At 41.9% G+C, this 26665-nt stretch overlaps 1 protein-coding gene across 1 annotated transcript; it reads right to left on the reverse strand.

The window, feature by feature from the left end:
* Positions 1-23159: 23159 nt before the first annotated feature.
* On the reverse strand, positions 23160-23935 carry TPD52L3 (TPD52 like 3). Its single transcript, XM_033122010.1, is given in 2 exon segments — positions 23160-23678; positions 23681-23935. Coding segments are annotated over 2 exon segments (774 nt in total).
* Positions 23936-26665: the final 2730 nt, after the last annotated feature.

A 26665-nucleotide genomic window follows, 5' to 3' on the forward strand; every position in this document is an offset into this window, starting at 1 on the left:
CGTCTTTGGTGCCTCTCCCGCTTCTTGTAAGGATATTAGTTATATTGGATCAGAGTCTCACCCTTATGACCTATTTAACCTTAATTACCTCTTTAAAGGCCTTATCTCCAAATACAATCACATTGGGGGTTAGGACTTGTTGACCTTAAAAATTAAAGTTATTTTACCAGAAAAAATTAACTTATTCAAGAATAGCAGAACGCTGCAACTCAGGACACACAAGCTATGGCAAAACCATTGGCAAGTCCAGAGAACAAATGAGAGGAATGGGGAAGTTGGCAGGAGTTGTGTTAAACAGAGTCCGTTGGAGAAAACTGGAAGTTTGAAATGTAGTGGCTTTTCATTCGCTGGGCTGTTGTTCAAGGGGAGGTGAAAATCTTCCTTCCTACTGCTGGGGTAGAATAGAAAACATCTACCTGTTGGACATGCAAGGCACCTCTCTTTTTGTTTGGGACAACCCTTCTGGCCATCCCGATTCCAATGTTTGTTGAAATCTCTTTTATTAATTTTTACAGACTTCAACATATGAATTTTGGGGATGGGGACACAATTCAGTCCATGGGATATTGCTCATGAACTTGAAATTCTATTACCCACTTTCCTTTTAAGATTACAAGTTATTACTAATTATAAACAGCAAAATACCTCAAATAATAGGATAAATTACTGTTAGAAAATCCCCTGGAAATAATTTTGAAATTTAAATTTTACTTCAGCAAGGTAGAACCTCAGATTGTTAAAAGCTAAATAAATTATAACCACATGTTAAATATTAATCTTAAAAAAAATCAGTTATCTAAAATGTTAGTAAGATCACTGACGAGTAAATAACAAAAAACAACTGCATAGAAAAATGACACTGAGAAAGAATACAATGATCGTATCTTTTTCACTTTGCAAATTAAAAAGTTGGCAAAGTAAAAAAAAATCTCAGTGCTCTTCTCCCTTTTAACGAATCATATTAATACTAAAATAGCCAAAGTAAAAATTTTTCTTTCTAAATCTAGTTAAGAAGAAATGCTTTCCTTAAAATAACAAAGAACTCAATAATTCATATTAATAAGTTCTAAAAATATGTAGTGAGAAAAGAAAGAGCTTTGTATATACAACCCAAAGAGATAGAAACTATATGTACATTTTGTCTTAAGGAGTACAGCATAGGGAATAGAGTCAATGGTACAGTAACAGCTATATACGTACGATGTCAGAGGGGTAGTAGACTGGGGGGCGGTTATCACCGTGTGAGGGGTGTAAATGTTTAACTATTACATTGCTTTGTACACCTGAAATTAATAATTAAAAAAAGATAGCTATTCTATTCATTTTGGGAAAAGAGGAAAGAGTGTACTGAGGTGAATAATTTGGAAAGATGATTGTTGTTCTGATTTGGCTCTCCTACTTTTTAAATAAACATGGTGTGGACGCACAAGAAGAAGTCTGTGGTTGCTGATTTCGTTTGTCTGCCAGTCTGGAGTCGCTCTTGAGTGCTGGCAAGTTTCGGTGTGCTTGTTCTCAGAGAAATTCTCCCTATTTTGAAAGTCCAAAACCTTCATTAAGGCTTAAAATATGACATTATGGTCATATAAAGTTATAGAAATAAAAGACATTTTTAATTGACTTCAAAATTCAAATTAGAAAAATTTATAATCTATTTCTTTTCTCCAGACTATAACCACAGATTTTATCCACTGTAAATATCTTGATTTTGAAAATACAGGTAAGATATTTTTGTTGTTGCTGCTCAATGATCTTTTCTGAGAGAAAATAAATGTGTATATACCTGTATGTCTCACTTTAACAGTTGCTAGAATGGCTTATGAAAATCAAAAGAGAAAGTCTTTCCCCTTTCTTTTTTCCCCCCTCTGACAGTGGTATATAAATGCACTTCAAAACCCTATAAAGCAATGATAAAAATCTATTGTAATATCCACAGAAACTCCATTACAATGACAAATTGCTTTCTAAAGATTCTGATACCTTGCTTTTAGAAAATTTAGAGAACAATGTGGTAATTCACATTGAGTTCCACAAAGGTAAACATGTTTTTAGTCAAAAAATCAGAATTGGTCTATTTTAAAGCAACAAAAATTATTATCTTTCTGAGTGCCAAACTGTTTTCATTTCACTTTATTATAATAATCTTTAATACCTAGGCAATATATATTCATTGTAGAAAATAGAGATAAACAGACTGGGGGAAAAATCACTTGAATTTCTACCATCTTCTAGAGAAAACCACTATGAATTTTTTAATATAAATACGTCTAGAGATTTCTCTATGTATATGTAATTTACAGTTAACACTGAACGGAATAACCTGAACACTGTTCCCTTGTCACTATGTATAGGGCTATTTTGATGTGTTTGATGGTTGTGTATAATATTCAACTGAATGGATAATAGTTAACAAACCCCCATTGATGAACATTTGAGAAGCTTCTATAATAGTTTTGCTACTATAATCAATGCTGACATGAACACGTACATACAGATGTACGAGTGTCTATATGTCTATGTATTTATATATACCTATCTATCTTTACACACATAAATGATTATTTCCTTAGAATAAGTTCCTGCATGTATAATTACTGGATTAAAGAACATACATATTTTGATACATAGAAGCCCTCTTTACCAAATAGACAAATGCTGGTAAATTAATCAAAATAGATGCTTAAAGAGAAGAATCATAAAATGTTTTACATATACATATAAATTATATGAACATATACCTTAAGCATTTTATTTTAACTTAAAAATATAAATGCATATTCATTCACTAACTTAGATTTCATTTTAAAATTTCTTTTTAAGACAAAGGAATTTGTTGTTGACAATGGAACCCTTGATTAAAGTTCTATGTAATCTTTCTTAGATAAATGACATCTATAATGAATTGCTATACAATTTTATAGTTTTCTTTTTTTTAAAGGTGGAGCAAGAATTGAAAATAACTTATACACCTCCTCCAATATTTTTGCTCCTACTTTGACATTTGTATGTGTGTGACGTACTTTTAGAATCTATCCAAAGCATTCAAATTAGTTTTCCCTGAAACAACTTTTTTAAAACATAGTATTGATCAAATAACATAATTACAAAACAAGTACAATTGCTTTAAAAGTTTTTTTAAGAAACACTGACTTTTGGTAAGCAGATATTCAAAATGGCAAGAACAGATCAAACACTAGCCTATTGGTATCAAGGACTCAATGGATCCCAGCCAGCAGTGTGTTCTACAGAAGGAATAATGTCAGTTTATCTAATAACTTAATCCTGGGTTGGTTGAGAGAGTTTCTACTAAATTGCCTTCCAATAAAGTACCATTGACTTGCCCTCTTATCAGCAATGTATGCGAGTCCTCATCTTCTTTCAACCTAGTTCTCAAACTTTAGTGGCCAAAAGAATCACTTGGAGAGCTTGTCAAAAATGCAGATTCTTGACAAACCATTCTAATAGATTCTGATTTGGGGCTCGTCCCATGAATCTGTATAATGTCAACCAAGCATTTCTTAGGCAGGTGATCAGTCAAAATATTTAACTCAAGGATGAGATTCTATGACTCTCATTTGACCACAGTCTTCCAACAAAATTTGGTTAAGATAACAAAATAATCTATCTAGATCATTTCCCCTCTTTGATCCAATCTATTATTTCTCGAGAAATGACGTTTAGAAAAGAATTCTTTTGGTCTAGTTTTTCTATGATAGAGATTTTAATAATCTAATATTCAGATTTCTTTTTTAAACAATTGAAGCTAGATCTTTGAAAAGTCCAAATGCGGTAGGGGGTAAAATCCTCTAAAGCACACCAGGCAGGTTTTTCATAGAGTTGGGTTACAATTCGGAGATAATTCAGATTCTTGACTATATATGAAGCAATTTCCAAGGGGCAACCTCTCCTTAGTTTTTACACAAGTCACTTTGCTACTAAGCTGAATTTAAATAAACGTACAGCCAGGTAAATGAAGGAATTTGTTCTCTAAAATTTGTGTCTCTAACAAGTCAGTGACACTAAAACCTGGATTTATACTAAGTAGGAACCGATGCTCATTATCCCCTAAAAGATCAGCAGCAACAGGAAAATACCCATTTGTTCTGGACAATAAAAAACCAGAGTTAATGTACTAACACCTGTAGAGGTTTAGGGGCTTAATCTTGACTAAATTGCAGTGTAGCCAACCAGTGTCTTGCAGAGAAGAGTGGGGAGTGAGAGGGTATTTATCGGGTTTTCTTGCTGTTTTGTCAGTATTGAGGGCTTGGTACTCAGCTGCAAAGGAAGGTGATTTTCTTACTGGGGTGATGTTTCTGAACTTTCCTTGCCCACTTGGGGCCCTAGGACACTGAGTCAGCCTTGAGAGCCAATGGATGTCAGGAAGAGAATGCCGAGAGGTGAGGGCAAAGTTGAACTGAACACTGTGTGTTACTCTATGAGGTATAAGATCCAGTCTTATTTTTGGGGAAACACGGTAGGAGGTTGAACCAGGGATCTTATTTTAAGGTGCCTGCGGCTTCCATCTCTGAGACAGGCAGGAACTGCTAAAGACCACAGCCTTCTCAGAGAAATGGGGGACTAAATATACATGAGCATCAGTCTGAAAGTCCAGGGCTCCACTGAAGAGTACGTTCGGTGAGGGAATCACCCTTAGGAACAAAGAGTTAGTATCAGAGTATCTCTCAGTGAAGTTTAACAGGTAAGGGCACTAACATTTATTGAATGCTTTCTTATATACATCTTCTCATTTAACATTATCATCATCCCCCCAAAAAGTTAAAAAATGGTTGAAATAAAAGACAAAAGTATTGCAGTAAAAGGGACCAGTTTTACAAGGCTTGCTTGTGTATCAGCAGTATGAGTGTGGGATGTTCTAAACAATTGGCTGATGTCGGATAGTGATACGTATCAGATAGTCCTTAGTTCATGGATGTGTTCACAAAGACTCTTGCCGTAACAAACACAGGCTCCTCTGAGCCCTCTTTTCAACTAGGTCTCAGCGTTGGCCTATAAAGACTTCAGACTCTCAAGACAAACAATGTCACTACCCCCCTACCCCCCCCCATACACACTAAGAGACTTGAACACACTCTAGCATGGTTTCTAACCGTGCTCAAGGCCACATACCTGGGAAGGTCAAGCATCCCTGAAGTTCCTGCCTAGGAAATCACCAGTCTGCCAAAATAATTTACTGCTTGTTTCAGTCCCAACACCTGTCTCCTAGTCTCTGTGGGAGGGCAGGAGCCTAACTTTGATAAGTACCAGTTAGTAAATTCAGAAGGTCTAATCACATTGACCAACATACCTACCTGCTTTTTCACTTCCATAACTCTGCTGAGCTCCCACTTATTCTCTCTTCCTACTCCCTCATTCTCACTTTAAGATGCCCAGTCACCTCTGCCAGATCAAAGTTTAACTTGTTTTACACTGGACTCTCTTCCTTACTGCAGTAGTTGCTCAGTAAATGTCTTTACTGCCCTTAACTAGTGTCCAGCTTGAACTTTAGTGTCAAAGTTCTCCTTGACAGTTTTCATACTGTCTGAAGGGCTCTGATTGTGAGATTCCCACCCCCACCCGAGCCCCATACCGGACCTAGCTTACATGCCTTCTGAGATCCATTCAACCCCACAGATTCTCAGCTATTTATCACAGTACCTCTAGGGCATTGTCTATTCCACCTGTAACCAGTGGATGTTCAGAGGGAATGTGGAAGGGCAGGGGCATCAATACTGTGTGGGACAAACTTGACTGGAGGGAGATAGGAAACAAGAAGGAATCAGCAGATAAATTGCCCACCCTGCTTCTCCCCAACAGATGATTTCAAGACATAGTGTCTTCATAGGGCGTTTCTAGAGAGGTCCCATGACACTGAGCAATTAATTCATTGTGTGTCTTAGGAAACTGTGGTCAGCTTAGTATTTGCCTTCTCTCCCTCCTGACTGACTTCTCTTTTTTCCTCACCCTTGCTTCCCTCACATTGCACCCCCTAATAAAACATTAGCACAAAAGTTTTGCCTAAAGCTCTGTTTTTTAGGGAACTGAGGCTATATAAATTGGTTCCAGGATTAGCCCTAAGAAGCCAACTCTCATGGAATTTTGGAGTTGGATTGCCTACTTGACTATAGGCAATAGAGATCCCATTGCTGGTGGTAAGTGGGTGATAATAACCCCTGACAGTGGGATCACAATTAGTGAAGTCTGGCCTGTGGTCAGGTGGGAGGAGATGTAAGGCAGAAGACAAGGTATTGTGAGATCATTATGTATAAAATGATTATAAGACTTACTGCTGTTTTTGGTGTCAGTGAAGTCTTATAAAAAGAAAATGATAGACCCAGGGCTTCTAATTGCTAACTTAAGGAATCATCTGAAAACCGGAGGTGTCAATGGCAGTCTTACCTCAGGGCAGAATGGGTTGAAAATCAGATCCAGAGTCTAATTATAAGGACAGTAGAGATGTAAAGGAAATTAAATTTGTAGCTTCCATAAATATACTATAGTAAAACCAGGACCCAGATGGGGAAGAGGTCACAAAGACCTGCAATAAAGATAGTTGAATGGATAAACCTAAAAACCTTGAACTGAAAAATTCTCTGGAATATTCCTGGGCCAGTGGAATCCACCTGCTTCCTTTGCTGGAGGAAATCAGCCTCCCTTTTCCTAGAGACTATGCAATGGCCTCACCCAAAGCAGGTGCCTAAAAAGATAATACTTGTTCTCAAAAGCTCCCTCCACCATACCTCATTGCCTCAGAGCCACTAACCAGGATCATATTTCAGCACAGCCTGAGAGGGAAGAATCAGTCCTTACTTAGGGTAGAAATAGACTACCTGTCAAACAAAAGACAGGATCTGGCTATTATGTACCAAGGTAACAAGGGAATGGATTTAGGGGGAATATAAGGCTGGAAAGGGAAGAATTCACTGGGATGGGGGTATTCCCCATGACTCAGGATTCAGTGCTCTAGGACCTAGAGTTGGTCTAAACACACTGTCAGGTTTGCTCTTTAAAAGTTGGTCATGACAATGGCCTAGAATATGTGAGGTGAAGTTGGCAGTCATGGCATTATATTGAGCAAAGAGGACATACCGATCAGGGAAGCAGGAAAGTTAGACTGAATTTACTACGTATGACCTGAGAACCTATTACTGACTATGTTTCCTGGAAGGACCCAGAGCTTGCTTCTACCTCTGAGGCAATAGAAAATATACTAGTGCTGGGTGCACCAGTTTCTTTAGGAAGCTTGGTGATGCTGGTTTTCTGCAGGCTATGCCTGCAGATGCGGCATGGAAATTAGATGATGATGGGATTCCAGAATGACAGAGGCCAGTGGCAGGACTTAATTCTCAGAGGCAAGATGGACATAATTACTACAATGGGCATCAAAATCAGAGTAGCAATTAGAGTGCCTTGGCCTATATGGATCTATGGTGATTATAGAGGCGAGATAAATGGAGAATTGACCAGAGTTTACTTTGATTTATATAATAGAAAATTGAGAGCTGGAAAACGGACATCAGTGCTGTCATGAATAAAACCCAGTTTCTAGACCTAAATGAGTATATAAACCCAGAGTTCATTGACTGAAGAGGGGACAGGTCCTCTTGAGGAAAAACCTGGAAATGCCACCATAGTATATATGATAAATATGTTTCTGGTCCTTCCCTAAGGAGACTTTTGGTCATTTATCAGAGTAACTGTGCCAGGGGAAAGGGCTATACCCTAGCTTTTCAAATGTCTTAGATATGAGCTCTGAGCTGGCGCTGGCACTGATTTTAGGAAACCCCAAATAGCATCCTTGTCTTCTGTAATAGGATGGGAGTTATGGTAGCCAGGCGATAAATGGATATTAGCTCAAATCCAATTTATAGTAGGACCAGTGAGTCAGCAGGCCTGCCCTCAAGTTATTTCCTTAGTCCTTGAATACATAAATGAATAGGTATCAGCTGGAATAGATATCAGAAGTCTTACATGGGCTCCCTGCACTGTGTGGATTAAGAGCCATTATTTTCAGAAAGGCCAAATGGAAATACCAGAAAATGACACAGGCACAACACCTCCCCCCACCCCCACACCATGGTCAAGAATGTAAATTAGAAACAGTGTCTCACCCCAGAAGGGATTGCAACAATTAGTATCGGTATCATACTTGAAGGATGGGGGCGGTTGGGGGTGGAGAGAGGGGAAGGTTCCCATCGTATTCCCTTTTAATTATCTCTGTTTTCTGAAAACCAGATGTATGATGGTGGGTCACCATACCTCCAGTCTAGTGACAGTCCTGGTCTTGGCTAGTGGGCAGCATATGGTTGTCTTTAAAGAAGCACATAATTTATTCTCTGGCATTTGCCATGCAGTTATCAGTTTAATGAATGCTTTTCTTCCAGTCCTCACCAGTAGAGTATCAAAATCTGTTTTGCCTGACATGGCAGGAACAGCATGGAGTTAATGTCCTATGGTGTAATCTTTTACCAATGGGAAAGAGGAGATGGAAAAAAAGCTGAAGGATAAATTGCTTGCCCTTCAAAGATTCCAAGATGCAGTAATTCCAAAATGCCTTTCTGGAGATATCCCACATTACCAAACAACACATTAAGCCTCTTTTAAAGGTATGGCCAGCTCAGTAAATATACAAAAGACTTGTGGGGACAGAGCCCCAAAAAGCAGTTTCCAGGCTCTCGGCCTCACATAGAAAGGTGCTGGCTCAGGTAGTAAATGGCCATCAACTGTGATCAAATGGCCAGCATCTGTGGCTAGTTGGCCGTCAGCTGTAACCAGTGAGCCATTGGCCACGAATATAACTGCTGTGGTTACGCTAGCAGAAGAAGGGGGAGCTAGCAAGAAGATGGTGGCTGAGTCTGCAAGCGGCACAGTGAGGGTTGAGAATTGTGTTGCTCCGGGTTCCTGTGTCTCCAACCCAGCCGCCAGCGAGAGTATAGAGATATGACTCCCCTACCTATGGCTCCGTGGGTGTTCCTTTTTGGCCTCACCATGTCCTGCGTTCTTATGTGGGGAGTGGGACCAGAGACCCCGCCGGACGCCCCGCACGACAGACTCTATTACCTTTTTCTCCTTCCTTGCCTCACTTGCTTTTCCCCTCATGCTTGCCTCCCTGGGATTGAGTCTCCAATAAAGAATTAGCACAAAGTTATGCTTCATGTTTTCTAAGAAATCTGAGCTAAAAAAAATGGCCTGCCACGCTCTCCATACCCAACACCAGGTGGCTGAATTTAGAAAGGAAAACATAAATCCATAGGTAAGTAGGTATAAGTTCTGAAAGATAGCTGCTCCCTACTATTTCTATGAATATTAATGGAGAAGATGAAGTAAAAGTCAAATAGATTGCTTTTAAAAGTTAACCACAGGTTGCATTTAAAAATATTTGTGCAACAGAAATCTAAGTTCTATTTACCTCTATAATTACCAGCTAGCTGTCTTAGACTATAAATTAACTCACTATTCCTTAAGAAAATTAATATTGTTTGGAGCTATAGACCTTCTGAATGGCCATATATCATCTGGTCATTTGTATTTACATTTATCATTTAGCTTGTGTGAGCAAGCCATTGTCCACGAGCAACTCTTAAGATTGCAAGTACTGAATATTCTAATCTCTGCACCAGAATCCAAGTAGGATTGACATTCTGACTTGGAAAATATTTTTATATTTTATATTAAGACAGTCTTGACCATCAATGACAAAAGATGTGTTGTAGTGTTAGTTCAGCAGTGGACTTGTGAAATGCTGGGTTTAATGCTCAAACCTCTGAGGCACTGAGTATATTGGAAGATTAAGAGGTTCCTGGCTTTTCATCAAAAGAGGCAAGAACTAAACATGTCTTGGGGGAAACGAGCTCTGAGATTCCCTGCTTTCTGGTTTAATGAAGTCTTAATGCATTGTATTTCAGGGCACATCAGAAGACATTGCTTTTAATTCAACATGCCCCCTCCCCCGTTTATTTTCTCAGCAGACCTAAGCAAACATGTTGAGTAATTTTATTTCTTCATTCAGTAATTATTTTCTGTATCACTGTGTCCTATGATGTGCTGTGTAACAGAGTCTACAGATGCACATACTAGTGGAGGTGGTCCCCTCAGGAGGACGGACCTGGAGAAGAAGTCCTTGCAGGCTCTAGGATCAGGCTTGAGGCTGTTTGGACAGAACCTTTTGTGGTCCCAGGAATCTCCAGTGTGGTCTAGAAGGGTGGGCAGTTCTGGGTCCTGGTAGGTATATTCCTTTGCCTGCGAACCTCATTCTATAGGGAGGGGAATGGATGAAGGAAGGGTAGATGGGACATAAAGTTCAGGACTTGGGGCAGGGCCTGGGTTTAGGGGTGATACGGGAGCTTGACATGGTCAAGAACCAAAAAGACTGGTGAGGCTGGAAGGTGGTTAACATGGGAGTCTGTGGTAATGAGATGAAATTGATGAACTAAGCCTTGACGACCATGACAAGGAGTTTGCACTTTGGTTTTATTGGTATGCTGGTTCGCCAGTCAGACTGCATTTAAAACTGCAGCGCCTTCAGTGGGAGCTGACCTGGGCTGAGGCTTATCTGAAAGCTTTGGGCAGGAGACCTTCTGAAAGGAGGGGCTTGAGATTTTAGCTACTGTGTGGTCAAGCAGAGGTCAAAGTAGACCGAAGTAGTTGGATGGAGCCAAGGTGCTATCACAGCCCTGAGAAAGGAGCTTTTCTATAATATGAGTTACTGAGTATGGGGACAGAACCCCAGAGAGCAGCTTCCAGGCTCTCGGCCTCGCGTGGAGGGGTGCTGGCCGAGTTAGTTGGTTGGCAGAAAAGCGGACAGCAGGTCTCACGTCGGGTGAATCCAGCCTCCAGTGAGACGATAGTGGTATGACTCCCCTACTTATGGCTCCGTGGGTGTTCCTTTTTGGACTCACCATGTCCTGCGTTCTTATGTGGGGAGCGGGAGCTGAGACCCCACAGGCCGCTCCGCACGACACTGAGGCACACATCCTTGGCCTGAAACTGGAGACAGGGCCTGTTCCAACTCACCCCAAACTGGGCAGGAGGCAGAAGACTGCATGCATGCTTTGGTATGAAGCTGACAAATCATACAAATCATACAAATCAGACAGGGTGACAAAAAGGCACCCTGTCGTGCGGGGTGGCCTGCGGGGTCTCTAGTCCTGCTCCCCACATGAGAACGCAGGAGATGGTGAGGCCAAAAAGGAACACCCACGGAGCCATAGATAGGGGAGTCACACCACTGTAGTCTTGCTGGCGGCTGGGTTGGAGACACAGGAAGCAGGAGCCACACGATCCGCAACCCGCCATCCACTTGTCTCTGCCAACCAACCTCACTTGCTAACTGCAATCCACCTCTCTGCAATCCGTAATCCACACTTAGCCCTTACCAGCCACCGTCTCCTTGGTAGCCCCCATTTGCTGCTAGCCTAGCCACAGCAGTTATATTCGTGGCCAATGGCTCACTGGTTACAGCTGATGGCCAACTAGCCACAGCTGATGGCCATCCAATCACAGTTGATGGCCATTTACTACCCGAGTGAGCACCTTTCCACATGAGGCCGAGAGCCTGGAAACTGCACTCCTGGCTCTGTCCCCACACTGCCCATGTATCCTTTTATGTTTCATGGTGTCTGGTTTCATGTACAAACACCTGAGGTACTTTACAGGAGTGCCCTTGGACACCTTTCTTTGCTCCTTACCATCTTGTAAACTGAACCCCAGTTTGCTTGATTCTCAAGTCCTCGTTCTGTAATCCCAACCTCTGGCCTTTGGGTTATGTATTAACTCTTTGTCTTGCCCGCTTTGCAATCTCAGCTGATTTAACTGGCTCCTCTGACCTCCTGATGCCGCATGGCAAACAGTTCCAGTTCTGGCCACTGGGAATCTAACTTCCGCCCTAGCTACAACAACGTCTCCCCCCAGCAAGAAGAAATGGAGCATTTGTTATGAACCTCTAGATTCAGAGCACCTGCTTGGTTGCCCTGGCAACAAGCAATGGCTCTGCTTTTCTTTAGTCCCTGGGCTTGGGGAATGTGATGCTACAGAAGGAAAATTCAGAGTCCTGAGTACAGTTCCTACGGGGTCCAGCCAGTCAGTGGAGGTTGGAATGCAGATACAGACCCTGCTTTCACAGATATTGGGGTTAGCAACTGCTGCGGGCAGCTAAGCCCATTCATTAATTCAGAGAAATTTAGAGGCAGTTCAGCACAACTCTCTGAAATTAAGCAGCCATAATGATTCATGAATACCCAGAGCTTTGGTTGAGAATTGGGGGCTGGGGGGAGTGCTGGTGGGTACACACTGATTGTATTTCTAACATACTACACTTTAGGAAATATGGCAGGTAATAGCTCTGCTCCTGAAGGCCGACAGCCATTTCCACAGGGAGAGCAACAAAAGTCCACCCACAGTTACTGATGGGACTCACCTGCCAGGAGGAAGGATTGACACCTCTACAGTTTTATGGTCTATCCTGCAGGAAATGAGGGGGAGCATCCAAACTTTCACCACAGTTTAGCCACAGCCTCAGGAGAAGATCATGCAATGAGCTAGCTCAGGTCCCCAGGCTTGAACATCCCAGTATTAAGCCTCTGTACAAGGCTAGAGATGGGACTGGCACACACTGCCTGTCTCTCTCTCTCTCTCTCTCTCTCTCTCTCTCTCTCTCTCTCTCTCTCTCTCTCAATCTCTCTCTCTCTCTCTCCCCCTCTCTCTCTGTAGCAGGACCACTCCCCAAGGTGCACGCATGTGTGTGCTCACATGTGTACATGTGTGCATGCCTGTTCCCTCTGCCAGCTCCCCAAGCAGGGCACCTATGTCTCTACAATACATGATGCCTGTTTTTATGCCAATCGCATTATTCATATTCTAATCCTAAAAGATACTTGCTTGAAAACCATTTATTGCACAAAAAGTATAGATTAATTTTAAGGATTTGTTACTGGCAGTAATACTCGTGATCACCTTTCTCTTGCAAATGCCCTCTTTCCTACAGAGGAAACCTTTGTGAATGTTTTGCCTATGATGCTTGCACTATAAAGATGCCCCTGGGCAATCCTTGGCAATAGTGACTAATGTTTAATAGTGGCAGCAGGACTTCTACCATTTAGGAGGCAGCAGGCAGCTGAGAGCCTGGCTCTGAGTCAGATGCACCTGGATTCAAACATCCACTCTGCCATTTGCAAGCCGCAAAGACTTGGGCAAATCCCATGATTTCTCTGCCTTAATTTCCTCATTTGTGAAATAGGAGTGTTAATTTATTCCCTGAAGAGCTTCAGTGAGGATTATAGCAGATAATAGATGTAAAATCCTTAGCACATAGCATGTGCTCAAATGCATGACACCAAGGTTGACAGGACTTGAGCAGCCCCCATGCTGATGAGTGCTCTTTAAATATTTGCAGGACATTTCTTGTATGTAAAAATGTTAATGATCAAATCATCATATAAAAAAGCCTGTTTTATCTCTTCCTGTTTTCAAATCATGCTTTTTTGTGTTTTGCCCTGGGGGGATGGGGGGACTTGCAGTGTGAAAATATTTCCATGTACTAGAAGTTGATTGCATTGTTTTGTTAAGAGTCCCCCAAAAGGGTAAATATGATTTGGTGCCTAGCTTGCATGTAAACAATGAGCTATAGCTCACTTAGTAATGGCATTTTTTCAGAGTTAACTAGACTTTCAGCTTCACTGAGAAGACTGTATGAGTCATCCCTGCTCCACATATACAATTATATTAAAGCAGCTAAAATACAGTTTAATAATCTGAATTTAAATAAACTTAATTCTCTGAGCTTTGGTAAAGAAGTGCAGTTTTATCAAATATGCTTTAGTAGTTTTGATGATCAAACTGCCCGAAAGGACCTAAAATTAAACTTCCTCTGACTTTTACTTGTTCACTTCTATTTCTAAGCAAGTGAGACACAGTATCTTTGCTTTGATTCTACAGGAATCAATGGATGTTTTGGTCAGTGACCTGAGAATCCTTTGAGACCTAGCCAAAAAGAAGGGAACATATTTCCATATCTCTAGAATAATCAAAAGGCAATATAAGAAAGCTCTCAAGCAAAAAGGACACACAATCTTTCCTTGTCCTTTGAACCTAACATTTGAGGGTTACAGTCCCCATACCAGAACGGCAGAATTCCAGTGGTTCATTTGTAGAAGTGAGTTATATGGAAATCAGAATGCATTCTCCATAGAAACCATATTACGCATGGTGGTTAGCTATGTTTAACCCATAATGCTCTGAAGTACAGTTGCAACAGAACTGTAGGATTTTGCCACTTGATGAACAATATTTTTGTGGGGAGATGTGTTCAGGGATCCAACTAAGGATGCCAAGAATGGGGGACTCTTCCCTCCTCCACTGCCCCCAAACTGGAGGCTTTTGGAGTTTGGGGACTGGGGAATGATGTGTTGTGAGAAGCTAAGAATTCTTTCTTGTTCATCTTCAGAGTAGCTCCTGGCATATTTCCTTTCTTTTCATCCACTAACCCCAATAACTAATCCTCTTCCTTCTCCCTCCACTGCCACAATCTCATCCTTCTGAGATGGCTTTCTCTCTTCTCATTTTGTATTAGAACAAGGAGTCCCCTCTGCTTGCCTGGTCCTGAAGTGAATACACAGATTTTGTCAGATACTTTATGGAGTTAACAATAAAATCTTCCTGATTCCTTTCTCAGTATCGCAAGTAAGTTCTACAAGTTAAAGTCAAAACCCTAGTTAACAGTAAGTCTTTTTCTACTTAAGAAACTGGTGCGAGGTTTACCCATATTTCATGGAGAATCATAAATTAAGGCTTTAATGATACACATTTCATAAAGAGATGTGACTGGTGGAAGTTTAGGGGTGAAAAGCATGACAATAGAGTTTGTGTGGCACAAAACCGGGTGAAATGACTGTGTGAGTAGCACCCCCTAATGTTGAGAAGAAGCTGTGAGTGGGAGGAGATGGCTGTAAGAAGTGGTGCTTTACAGTTTCTCTCTATTTCTTTGCTCTAAACCACCCCTAGAGGAGCAGGAGCCCCCAGATGCTGGGTTCAGGTGCTCAGAGACTGATGAGTAAAGTGCTTAAGGTAATTCAACAAGCAGCATCCAGGAATGAAACCACAACTACAATGCCATCAAAAGGGAATAGTGAGAGAGGTGAAATCCAAATGGCAGGCAAAGTGACAGTGGGGGAAGGTAGGCCATATCGAGAGATTCCTGGGGGAGCCTGGAGAGACTCCAGGTACTACATACATAGGGGAGCACTATGAGCATTTTCTCTTCTAGGACTCTCAAGCTCTAGGAGGGAAGGAAACTTTTTTTTTGAATAGCTATCAAATGGGTAACAATTTTATTTGTATTTTTAAAAGATTTTTATTACAAAATATACCTAATATACAACATTATATCAGTTTCAGATGTACACTGTAGTTGTTCAACATTTATATACTTAAACAAGTGATCACCATGATAAGTTCAGCAACCATTTCACACCATACTAAGCTATCACAATATTATTGACTATATCCCCCATGCTGTACATTATATCGCCATGACTTAGTTGTTTTATACTTGGAGCTTTGAACCTCATATTCTCCTTCACCATTTCCCCCATTCTTAATTTTTCAATTACAATTCAAATCCTATATTATTTTATATTAATTTCAAGTGTACAGCATAATAGTTAGACATTTACATAATTTAAGAAGTGATTCCTGACTAATTCCTGACTAATACCCACCTGGCACTATACATAGTTATTGCCATAATATTGACTATATTCCCTATGCTTTACTTTACATCTCCATGACTATTTTGTAACTACCAATTTCTACTTAATCCCTTCATCCTTTTCACCCTGTCCCCCAAACCCCTCCCCAATAAATCTAGTATCCATTCGACACACCATACACAGTTATTACAATATTATTCACTGTATTCCTGTGTTATACTCTATATCCCCATAATTACTTCATAGCAACCAATTTGTACTTCTTAATCCCTTCCCTTTTTTCACCCATATCCTCAACCCCACTCCCATCAGGAAACCATCACAATGTTCTCTATCTATTAGTTTGTTTCTGTTTTGTTTATTTTGTTCTTTAGATTCCACATATAAGCGAAATCATATTGCATCTATCTTTCTCTGTCTGACACTCCACTCAGCCCAATACCCTCAGGTCCATCCATCCATGCCTCTGCAGAGGGCAAGAACCCATTCCCTTCCATGGCTGAGCAATATTCCATTGTATATATATACCACCTCCTCTTTATCCATTCTTCCATAAATAGACACCCAGGCTGCCTCCACATCTTGGCCATTGTAAACAATGCTGCAATGAACATATGGGTATACATGTCCCCTCGAAGTAGTGTTTTGGGTTTCTTCAGACAAATACCCAGAAGTAGGATTATTTGGTCCTTTTTTGTCTCTTGTTATAGCCTTTGTTTTAAAGTCTATTTTGTCTGGTGTAAGTATAGCTTCCCCAGCTTGTTTTTTTTTTTTTTTTTTTCATTTTCGTGAAATACTTTTCCATCCCTTTACTTTCCATCTGTGTGTGTCTTTCAATCTGATGTGACTCACTTGTAGGAAGCATATAAGGATTCGTTTTCTTATCCATTCAGCCCTCCTATGTCTTTTGATTGGAACATTTAATCCATTTATATTGAAGGTAATTATTGATATGTAGCTATTGCTACTTTTTTATTCATAATTTTGATTTTTTTTTTTTAATCTGTCTTAAAGAAGTCCCTGTAAGATTCCTTATAATACTGGTTTGGTGGTGATGAATTTCTTTAGCTTTTTCTTGTCTGGGGAGCTCTTTGTCCTTTGATTTTAAATGATGGTCTTACTGGGTAGTGTAATCTTGGTTGTAAGTCCTTGCTTTTCATCATGTTGAATATTTGTGACAATCCATTTTAGTCTGCAAAGTTTCTGTTGAGAAATCAGCTGACAATCTTATGGGGGCTCCCTTGTAAGTTACTAGTTGCCTTTCTCTTGCTGCTTCTAGGATTATATCTTTGTCTTTAAACTTTGCCATTTTAGTTATAACATGTTTTGGTGTGGGCCTATTTGGGTTCATCTTGTTTGGGACTCTCTGTGCTTCTTGGGCTTGTATCTCTATTTCCTTCACCAGGTTAGGAAAGTTTTCAGTCATTAGTTCTTCAAATAGGTTCTCAATCCCTAGCTTTCTCTTTTCTCCTTCTGGTACTCCTATGATGCAAATCTCGTTATGCTTGATGTTGTTGTCCCAGAGGTCTCTTAAACTACCCTCATTTTTTTGGATTCTGTTTTTTTTTTGCTGTTCCAATTGGGTGTTTGCTGCTACCTTGCCTTCTAAATCACTGATTTGATCGTTATTCATCTAGTCTGCTGGTGTCTATGGCCATACCACCCTGAACACGCCGAATCTCATCTCATGTAGTCTGCTGGTGATTCCTTCTAGTGCATTCTTTATTATTGTATTCTTCACTTCTGACTGGTTCTTTTTTATGGTTTCTGTATGCTTGCATCTCTTTGTTGAAGTTCTCATTAAGTTCCTTGAGCATTCTTATAACCATTGGTTTGAACTCTTTATCTGGTAGGTTGCTTGCCACCAATTTGTTTAGTTCTTTTTCTGGAGTTTTCTCCTGTTCTTTCATTTGGGATGTAGTTCTTTATTTCCTTATTTTGGCTGCCTCTCTGTTTGTTTCTATGTATTAGGTAGACCTGCTATGTCTCCTAGTCTTGGCCGGGTGGCCTTATGTAGTAGGTACCCTGTGGGGCCCTGGTACAATCTCCCTGGTCCCTGGCTCTGGGTGCCCAGGCATGTCCCTTTTGTGGGTTGTGTGTGCCCTCCTGGTATAGTTGAGCTGTGGTTACTATTGCCATATCAGTGGGTGGCATTGGCCCTCAGGCTGACTGCCTGTGAAGTTTGGCCCCCTGCTTTGTGGGGGGCTTACTCCACTGAGTGGGATTTGCCCCAGCAGGCTCTGGTGCCTGTTGAGACTACCCTTTGTGTATTCCACTTGAGAGTTTAATTTGGTGGTGCTCTGCTGTGGTCTGAAGCCAGCCTCCAAGTATCTTGGTTCTGAGGCCTCTTGGGAAGAGCTCCAGTGAAGGCCAGGTCACACACTGCCTGTGACTGGCTCGGGACTACCTAGTAGAAGCTACAAAGCATTCCGCGTTGTTCACTGTCTGTGCTAAAGTTGGAGGTAAGTGGGAGAGGCCATGTTGAGAACCGAGGATGGCTGCCATCAGCCTGGGGTAGCTCAGCAGAAAGCCAGGATGCCCTGTGGCCTGCTATCACCTGCTGGTTTCCTTAAGATTCAACCACTGATAAAGCTCATACAGTACGAGAGTGGGGTGAGGCAGTTTCTCAGGGATTCACTAGAGTGGGAAGAGTTGTTGTGATTACCAGATTAATATAAACTCTGAAATGGTGCCAGCACTGAGCCTGGAGCTACTCAGCCAAAGTCTCAGAGCTCAATGAGGGCAGTTGCTGCCTGCCTGTAGCCCGCAGACTCCAATAGTCTTCCAAGAAAGAGTGCAGTTCAGGTGCAGCTGGCTGCTCTTGGAGAAAATCCCTCTGGCATTGGGGGAGTCAGCAGGACAGAGCAGCGGAACTCACCAGGCCAATCAGATTCAGATTTGGCCAGAGGGGGCGGGCTCAACGCAGGAAAGATATAGCCCACCTGCTGGCTGCAAGGGAGAAGGATCCCACACAGTGAAAATGGTGAATGTCCTGCAGTCCTTACCATGCAGCAACACACCTCAGTCTGTTACAGTATGCCTCCGACAACCCCTGAGTCACCATCCCTCCACCGGAGCCCAAGGTGAGTGCCTGCGAGGAAGTGAGTCTGTTCACGGGCTGTTTAAGAGGACTTTGGGTTTTCTCGGAGGTTTCTGTCCCACCTGGATGGTCGGAATTTCCACTGTTTTTCACAGAGATGTTGTGGGGACTCCTCTTCCTGGTACCAGTATTACAGGCTGGGGAGCCCGGTGAAGGCTAGGGTCCCTCACTCTTCTATGGAAACCTCTGCAGTTGAGATATCCTTCCTGATTCTCATTCACCACACACAGGTGTGAGGCCCATTCCATGTCTTAGGAGGGAAGGAAACTGGACGGCACTGAGTAGACTTGAGTATCATTCCTCAGATCTCTACCAGGCCTTCCTGGGCTAAGGACAGGAGTGCCAAAAGAGGAGTGGGAAACCTTTAAAGCCTTCTGGAGGCAGACATCTGAGCAGGTAGAAGCAAGCAGAAGTAAAAGCCACAGGGCTTAACAAGGTATATGGCAGAGTTAATTGTTGGCTGCCTACACACCCTTAAGTTGTCAGTGACTTCAGATGTCTCCTTGGTTTGGACCTCGTTTGCCTTTCTGACTCTGGCTACTCTGACCTTTTGTTGAAGTTGATATTTGTCATCACATTGACCCCATTCTAAGTACAACACAGTTTCACTTTTTGGCCCAGCACTGTCTCCTTCCTGTTCTATGGAGTTTGATGAGATGTAGGAGGACCCAGTCAGCTCCTGGACTTTCTTCCCTCACCTCATTTATTTATTGAGCACTTACTATGTACCAGACACTGCATTAGATGGTGGGGATATAATAGTGAATATAACTGACAAAAAAATTTCTGCCTCTATGAAGTTTATATTCTAGTGTTCTCAGACAATGAGAAAGATAAATAACAAAAATAAAACCCACGATATATAGTGCTAAAGCCAGAAATGGGGATATGGTGGTTAAAATTATATGTAGTGTGGCCAAAAGGGGTGACTTCTAAGTAAAAATTTAAAGGAGATTGTATTAGTCTGGTGGTTTATCATAAAAAGATACCACAGACTAAGAATGGCTCAAACAGCAGGCATTTATTTTCTCATAGTTCTGGAGGCTGGCACTCCAAGATCAAGGTGCTGGTAGGGTTAGTTTTTGCTGAGACCTCTTTTCCTGGTTTGCAGATAGCTCCGTCACTTACTAGCTGTGTATTTTTGGGCAAGTTACTTTACCTCTTTGATTTTGGGTTTCCTAATCTGTAAAATTGGAATAATAAAGAACCTAAGGAGCTATAGTGAGGATTAAAAGACTTAAAGTATGAAACATATTAGAATAGTTTCTGGTCCACAGTAAGTGACATATAAATATTAGCTCTTATTACCATAAATGTTTGCCCTTTTGGCAATATAAACACTGCAAACAAGCCAATCTTTAGTGACTCCAAATGTGTGAGTTGCCTGACTCCTTTCCTATAAGTTTCGGATGGACTTATTAAGCTTTCATAGACAGCAACACAGAGTCAGAGATCAAAATACAAACGAAATAAAAAAGAGTCCATTAGGGAAAAACAAGAGCCATTTGATGGGAACACTTGGTTTGAATCCCAGATCCACAGGCCCAGAGATAGGCTCAAAATTTGGAGTGTAGAGAGCCAAAGATTTGGAGTCAGACAGAGGTGGGGCAGAGTTTAGAGGAGGAAGGAGAGTCAGAGTGACAACAGGCCAGGGTGTCCAGGATGGCTAATGCAAAAGATCATCCCCCTTTCCTTAATCTCCCACCCAGCCCCATTAGGAGAGCTCGATGAAAGGCCCTGGCCAGGGCCTAGGATATGCTTGCTATAGGAGGGTGATTCCCACCCCCTTTTTCTGGCTCCATAACTTCTTCGTGGTATTAAATATAGAGAGAGCTGAGGTTTCAACCAGCAGGTGTCTAATACTTCTATGTGCTCTGGCTTCCCAGCCCAGGTTTTTGCGGCTGGGAGATAATATGTGAAGGTGGATCAAGTCTAGATGGACCAGGCTCAGCAAGGATAAATGGAGGGCAAGATGAATATGCAGGGATGGGAATAATTAGATATGAGCTTCCATAGGGTAGATAAAGATTTTGAATATGCTAAGGGAGAACTCTTCCAGTTTTGTGCAGGGTTGAGTGGAGTAGATGTTCCATCTCCATTGCTGCCTCAACCTAATGGTCGTTGGTGCATCTGAAGGTATTTTATATCCCTCCATTTGTAGTCTGGCTTTTTTCTGTGCCAACTACTATGGTGTTACTCATGACTAATGTTTGGGGAATTTGGAGTTAATAATGGTCTGGAAGCTATATGAGCTATTTTGGGTGGTAGAGCAATGCAGTGAATTATTATATAATATTTTTGTGGCGGTAAGGAATGTTGACCAGCTAAATTATAAGAAGTATATGGCGGTAGGGGACATGCAGGCATGTCGCGTCCTGCGCAATGAGAGTTGTGGGGAGTGAGGAGGGCGGCGTAGGGTTAAGAAAAGACAGTAGCCATGAATAGAGTTTAAATGCGGAGGCCAAGGGCCCAGCAGCCTCAAGGTCTGGGCTGTGGCACCTGGTCTGGCCTGTGCAATAACTTTTATTAGTTAGGTGGGGAAGCAAAGGAGATAAAGCTTGTCAATCTCAAGATCTGTGAATCCTATACATCATAATAGAAAACCGATTAGAGTCAATCACCCTTGCCTGCACGCAGCTGGACCGTAAGTCTCAACTTCCCCAAGGGACAAAACCTATATGCATATAAATAGATGGAGAGCACTTCATTGAATCACTTCCCTTGCAGGTTGTGGGAAGGAATGCAGCCACAGAGATTGAGTCTTTCCTTAGCCTGAGGAAGTTGGGGGCCTGTGCCCACCTCTGTGAACCCCGTGGATTCTCCTGTTGGTCCCCACGCGACTGTGCTTGGCTTGAGTTATTCCTTCCGTGAGGAATCTTACTTGTCATTGACTGTCCAGTCATCTTTCTGGGACCAAACAGGGAGGCATAAGGTGCAAACATAAAGGTTTAGCAAAGTCCCTGAAAGGATCCGTCTTGCAGACTCTCCTTTCTTTGGGGGCAGGTACAAGGAAAGAAACGGTTAGGCTGCTGCGTGGTGACACAGGCACAGTACCCTTTGCTTGTGTTTGTGCAGTTTGAGGGACCATTTTGTAGGGTAGCTTCCTATTGCCTGATTTTGTTGTACACGGAAGAATGTGGCTGGTCTTTGTCTCTGGTTCATTGGAGGGAGCCTCTAAATCCTTGGAAGTCCTGAGTGACAGAAGTGTCTTTGTTATTCATGGTGGGTCCCTGGGTAGTTTCAGGGTGGGACTGTCCATGCCAAAAAGACCCAGTCATGTGATTAGAGGTTTGGGGATTTGAGCCACATGATATCAACTTCACCTCCCAACTTCTGGGAGAGGAAAGAGGGACTGGAGATTAAGTTCAATCATGTGGCCAATGCTTCAATCAATCATACCTATGTAATAAAACTCCAATAAAAACTCTGGACACCTGAAGTATGAGTTAGTTTCCTAGGTTGCTAATCATACATCGATGTGCTGGGATAGTGATGTGTCCTGAGGACATTAAGCTTCAAGTTTCTTCCCAGATCTCATTCTATGTCTCTTCATTTGGCCAGTAAAATTTGTATCCTTTATAATGCTTGTGAAATGATAATCATTAGTATAGTGCTTTCCTGAGTTCTGTGAGTCTTTCCAGTGAATTACAGAATCTGAAGGAGTGGTAAGAACCTGCAAAGGTTTGTAGCCAGTTGGTCAGAATTATGGCAGCCTGGTTTACAATATAGGTTCTAAGTCAATATTAGGATATTTGAAAACATACTGTCAAGTTAAAATGTGACAAAATAAAAAGGAGAGGCTAAGCATGATGTGAAGACAAGCTACTTAGGAAGGAATCAGTTTCACCAGGAATTTTTACAAAGTGTTCATAGCTTCTGGAAAATAGCTACGCAGGGTCTTAAGTAGTGTGGTGGATGCATGGGTATTTGTGATATTATTTAACTTATGAATTAAGCTCCATGAAGGCAAGGATTTTTTTGTTTGTTTTGCTCACTGCTGAATCCTTAGCACCTAAGACTAGTTTTCCAAAAAAGAATTTGGGCTTTAGCCTTATACCCCTCTGGAGCCATTGTCTTGTCTATTTAAATGCAACCTCAGGAAGGCTAGGATAATGATGTATTTCATCAACAAACTTTAGTGTAAAATAACTGGGTACAAAATGTTGGGTTCTATATCTCAACATCAGCAAATATCTATGTACAAATGGGCATTACTTTTCTCAAATCTGAACTCTGTCCATCTTCTGAATTACTTTATCATTGTGGTTAGGTTGCTTGTTTTGATGGGCAGAGTTGCAATTGTGATGAGGGAAGGGAGTTCTTGCACTGGTCAGGTGGCCAGGCAAGGTTACCAGTGGGGCTTATTCCTGCTCCATAAAGGGAAGCAGGTCATCCCCACTTCCTGTAACCAGATCATTTCCACTCCCTGAAATTAGGAGTGGACCATACCTACTCCCTGAAACCAGGAGCAGATCATCCAAACACACCGCTGAAGAAAGAAGGCAGTCATTGCCAAGCTCTCTGCCACCTCCAACTCTGGACTTGATTGTCTCCACCAGACCTTCAAAGGATTTAAATGTGGCTGAGTTCTTCATGTCTCCAAGCTTCCTAGAGATGGTAGAGCCCATGGTGGACATGGCAGCTGATGTCTTTTGTTTCACGTAGGCGTTGGAGACCTGAACATCATGCCAGCTCTTGGATAGATTCTGCCTCAGCCCCACCAAGACTGTGAGGCCCAGATTCCTCTTGAGCTCCGCACAGCGTCTTTCTTTGGTTGCCAGCACATGGCGTAGGCTTACAATTTCTGCCTCCAATTTAGTGAGCTCGGATATGAGCATCTTTTGATCTGCCTCTGTGAGGTCCTGTGATTCGGCAGCCGAATCACAGGACATCACACATGGTGGGATTCATGTGTGCCCGTAGAGGTCACTGTTATGGCACCTGGTGTGGATTGAGAAAGAAAATCTTCGTTAAGAGAGTCCAGGTCCAATTCTTGGTAGAGAGAGTAGAACTCGTGGGCACTGTAGAAATAATCCTGGCCAAGAGAGTTGAAATCTAGGGCTGCAGGGTCAGACTCTTGGCCAGTGTGTTCGGATTCTAGGCTGGAAGGATCCATATCTTGGCTGGTGGAATCCATGCCATGGCCTGCGGGTCGATGTCCTGGCGTGTGGAGTGGACTGTCCAGCCCATGGGACCTGCTTCCGGGTGAAGGGTAAGTGATGTGAGGAGCAGTGGAGGGCTGGGCTGGGTCAGGATTGCATAGGCGGGACTTCCGTCTGGAAGATGGCAGTGGAACCAGGCTCAGTCCCCATGACCCCTGCACTCACAGTGGTGTTTCGACATCACAACGAGTCTGTGAGGTAGGCAGTGCTGAGATTATTATCAGAGAGGAGAAGCATTTTCCCTCCTGCCACATAGTAAGTGACAGGTCCTGGCTTTCTAACCAAGTCTGACTCTCCTTACAGACCTATCTTTACCATACCAGTCATTTTAAACCCATGAAAATCAATTGAACTCTTAGTACAGGCAGAAATGTATGAAAAAGCCCAATACATACAATAAATAAAACCTGCCCCAAAGTGGGGCAGGGAGTCTACAACTCCTGTCTTCATACCCTACCCATCTTCCCTTTCCAGGTTCCCAGAGGGACCCAGAGAAACTCCTAGCACCACTCATAAAGGGGATTTGAAGGTCCTTCTGAACTCTTGGTTCCCATAGTGACTAAAGTGTTCCCATGGCATGAAGTATCAACAGTGCCAGAGGCTTGGCATAGCGGAACTCAGAAAGTGAATCTGACCAGTCACGTTTGTCTGTTATTTTGGTGAGGAGAAGGAAGGAGAATGAATAAATCTATAATAGTTGTGTCAAATTTAAACTTAATAAATAAGGAAAGACTATTGTACTGTGAGAATTTAGGAGAGAAGCAATAAAACATATGTAAATGGATGGTGCATGGATTTGTAATATTGCAGTTGCTTCTTCTTTCCCAAACATTCACTCACATTTCTGAAAGGATGTCTGCCCACAAATGAGGTCTGACAATTAAGTTTGTGAACTTGCCACCGTGCGCTTACATTGGCAGCACTGTACAAACAGCTCAGTAAGATTTCATAACCTTGGTATAACAGTGTCTCACAGCTGTGTTTGTGGCGAAGTGTGGTGGTGTCTTGCTGAGTGGTGTTCATTATTGTTGTTGCATGTTTTTGTGTGCCATTGCGAGAACGTCTGAGTTTTAATTAGAGCAATGAACAAACATTAAATTTCTTGTTAAACTTGGCAAAAGTGGAAGTGAACTCAGACATGTTAGTCCGAGTTTATGGGGATAATACCAGGAAGAAAACAGCAGTGTACAAATGGATTAAACATTTTTCTGAGGAGGGAGAGAACGTGTCACTGATGAAGAGAGGTCAGGGTGGCCAGTAGCGAGTTGAACTGATGAAAATATTGCAGATTCATCGACTTGTGTGTCAAAATTGTCGGCTGACTTTGAGAAGCATAGCAGACCAAGTAAACGTTGAGAGAGAAACACTTCGGAAAATCTTAACTGAAAATCTTGGCATGAGAAAGGTGTGTGACATAATGGTCCCGAAGAAGCTCACTGATGAACAAAAGTAAAGGATAGTTGAAGTTTGCCAAGACCTTTTGGAGAGGCAAGATGATGTTTTGGGCCATGTTATCACTGGTAATAAAACATGGGTGTATCAGTACGACCCTGAAACAAAACGTCAAAGTGCACAGTGGAAGTCAGCCAATTCTCCATGACCAAAAATTCCGTTGGTCCAAATCAAGAGTCAAAACTATGTTGCCAAACTTTTTTGATGTCAGAGGGATTATTCATTATACATTTGTACCAACTGGACAGTTAACCAAATTTACTGTTTTGAAGTGCTGAGAAGGCTGCATGAAAAAGTTAGATGAAAACGAACTGAACTTTTCACCAACAATTCATGGCTCTTGCATCACGACTATGCACCAGCTCACATGGCACTGTCTGTGAGGGAGTTTTTAGCCAGTAAACAAATAACTGTATTGGAATACCCTCCCTACTCACCTGACCTGGCCCCCAATGACTTCTTTATTTACCTGAAGATAAAGGAAATATTGAAAGGAAGACATTTTGATGACATTCAGGACTCAAGGGTAATATGACAGCTCTGATGGCCATTCCAGAAAAAGAGTTCCAAAATTGCTTTGAAGGGTGGACTAGGTGCTGGCGTTGGTGCATAGCTTTCCAAGGGGAGTACTTCAAAGGTGACCGTAGTGATATTCAGCAATGAGGTATGTAGCACTTTTTCTAGGATGAGTTAGCCAACTTAACTGTTAGCTCTCATACATGATTATCAGTTATGGGAGGTGGTCTGCACAGTAAAGTAGAAGTAGTTGGATAGGGTCTGTCAGGATGTCAATCCACCATATCCACTATTTCTACTCAGAGCTTGTAATTTATACAGTGGAAACATCAGGACTACAATCTAGTGAGGGCAGGTGTTCAGGGATCCCATAGCTCATTTGCCTGGCTGCAGATTCCCAAGGAATGGCTTTGAGCAAGTCTTAGATTCTGGTGATTTTGTTGGATATTCTGGTAATTCCTGCAAGCATGATCTCGTGGAACATGATGCGATCATCAGCAAATTTCAGCAATTTGCCATAGCCATACCTGTGTATCTCCAATGAAGCATCTAGCGGGGCATCCAAACCAACTTCAGCCCTGCTTTGGGTTTATATTCAATAACCCTTTCACATAACTCAGTAGTGTTTATTGTCTTGCCCTGATTATCTCTCCTTAGATTAAAAAACTGAGTATTGTTCTTGGAACAATGCAAACACTGGAATTGGAAACATGAAAGGCTGATGATGGATTTGGCTA

Source organism: Rhinolophus ferrumequinum, chromosome 12 (genome assembly GCF_004115265.2).
Source record: "Rhinolophus ferrumequinum isolate MPI-CBG mRhiFer1 chromosome 12, mRhiFer1_v1.p, whole genome shotgun sequence".
Lineage (NCBI taxonomy): Eukaryota > Metazoa > Chordata > Mammalia > Chiroptera > Rhinolophidae > Rhinolophus > Rhinolophus ferrumequinum.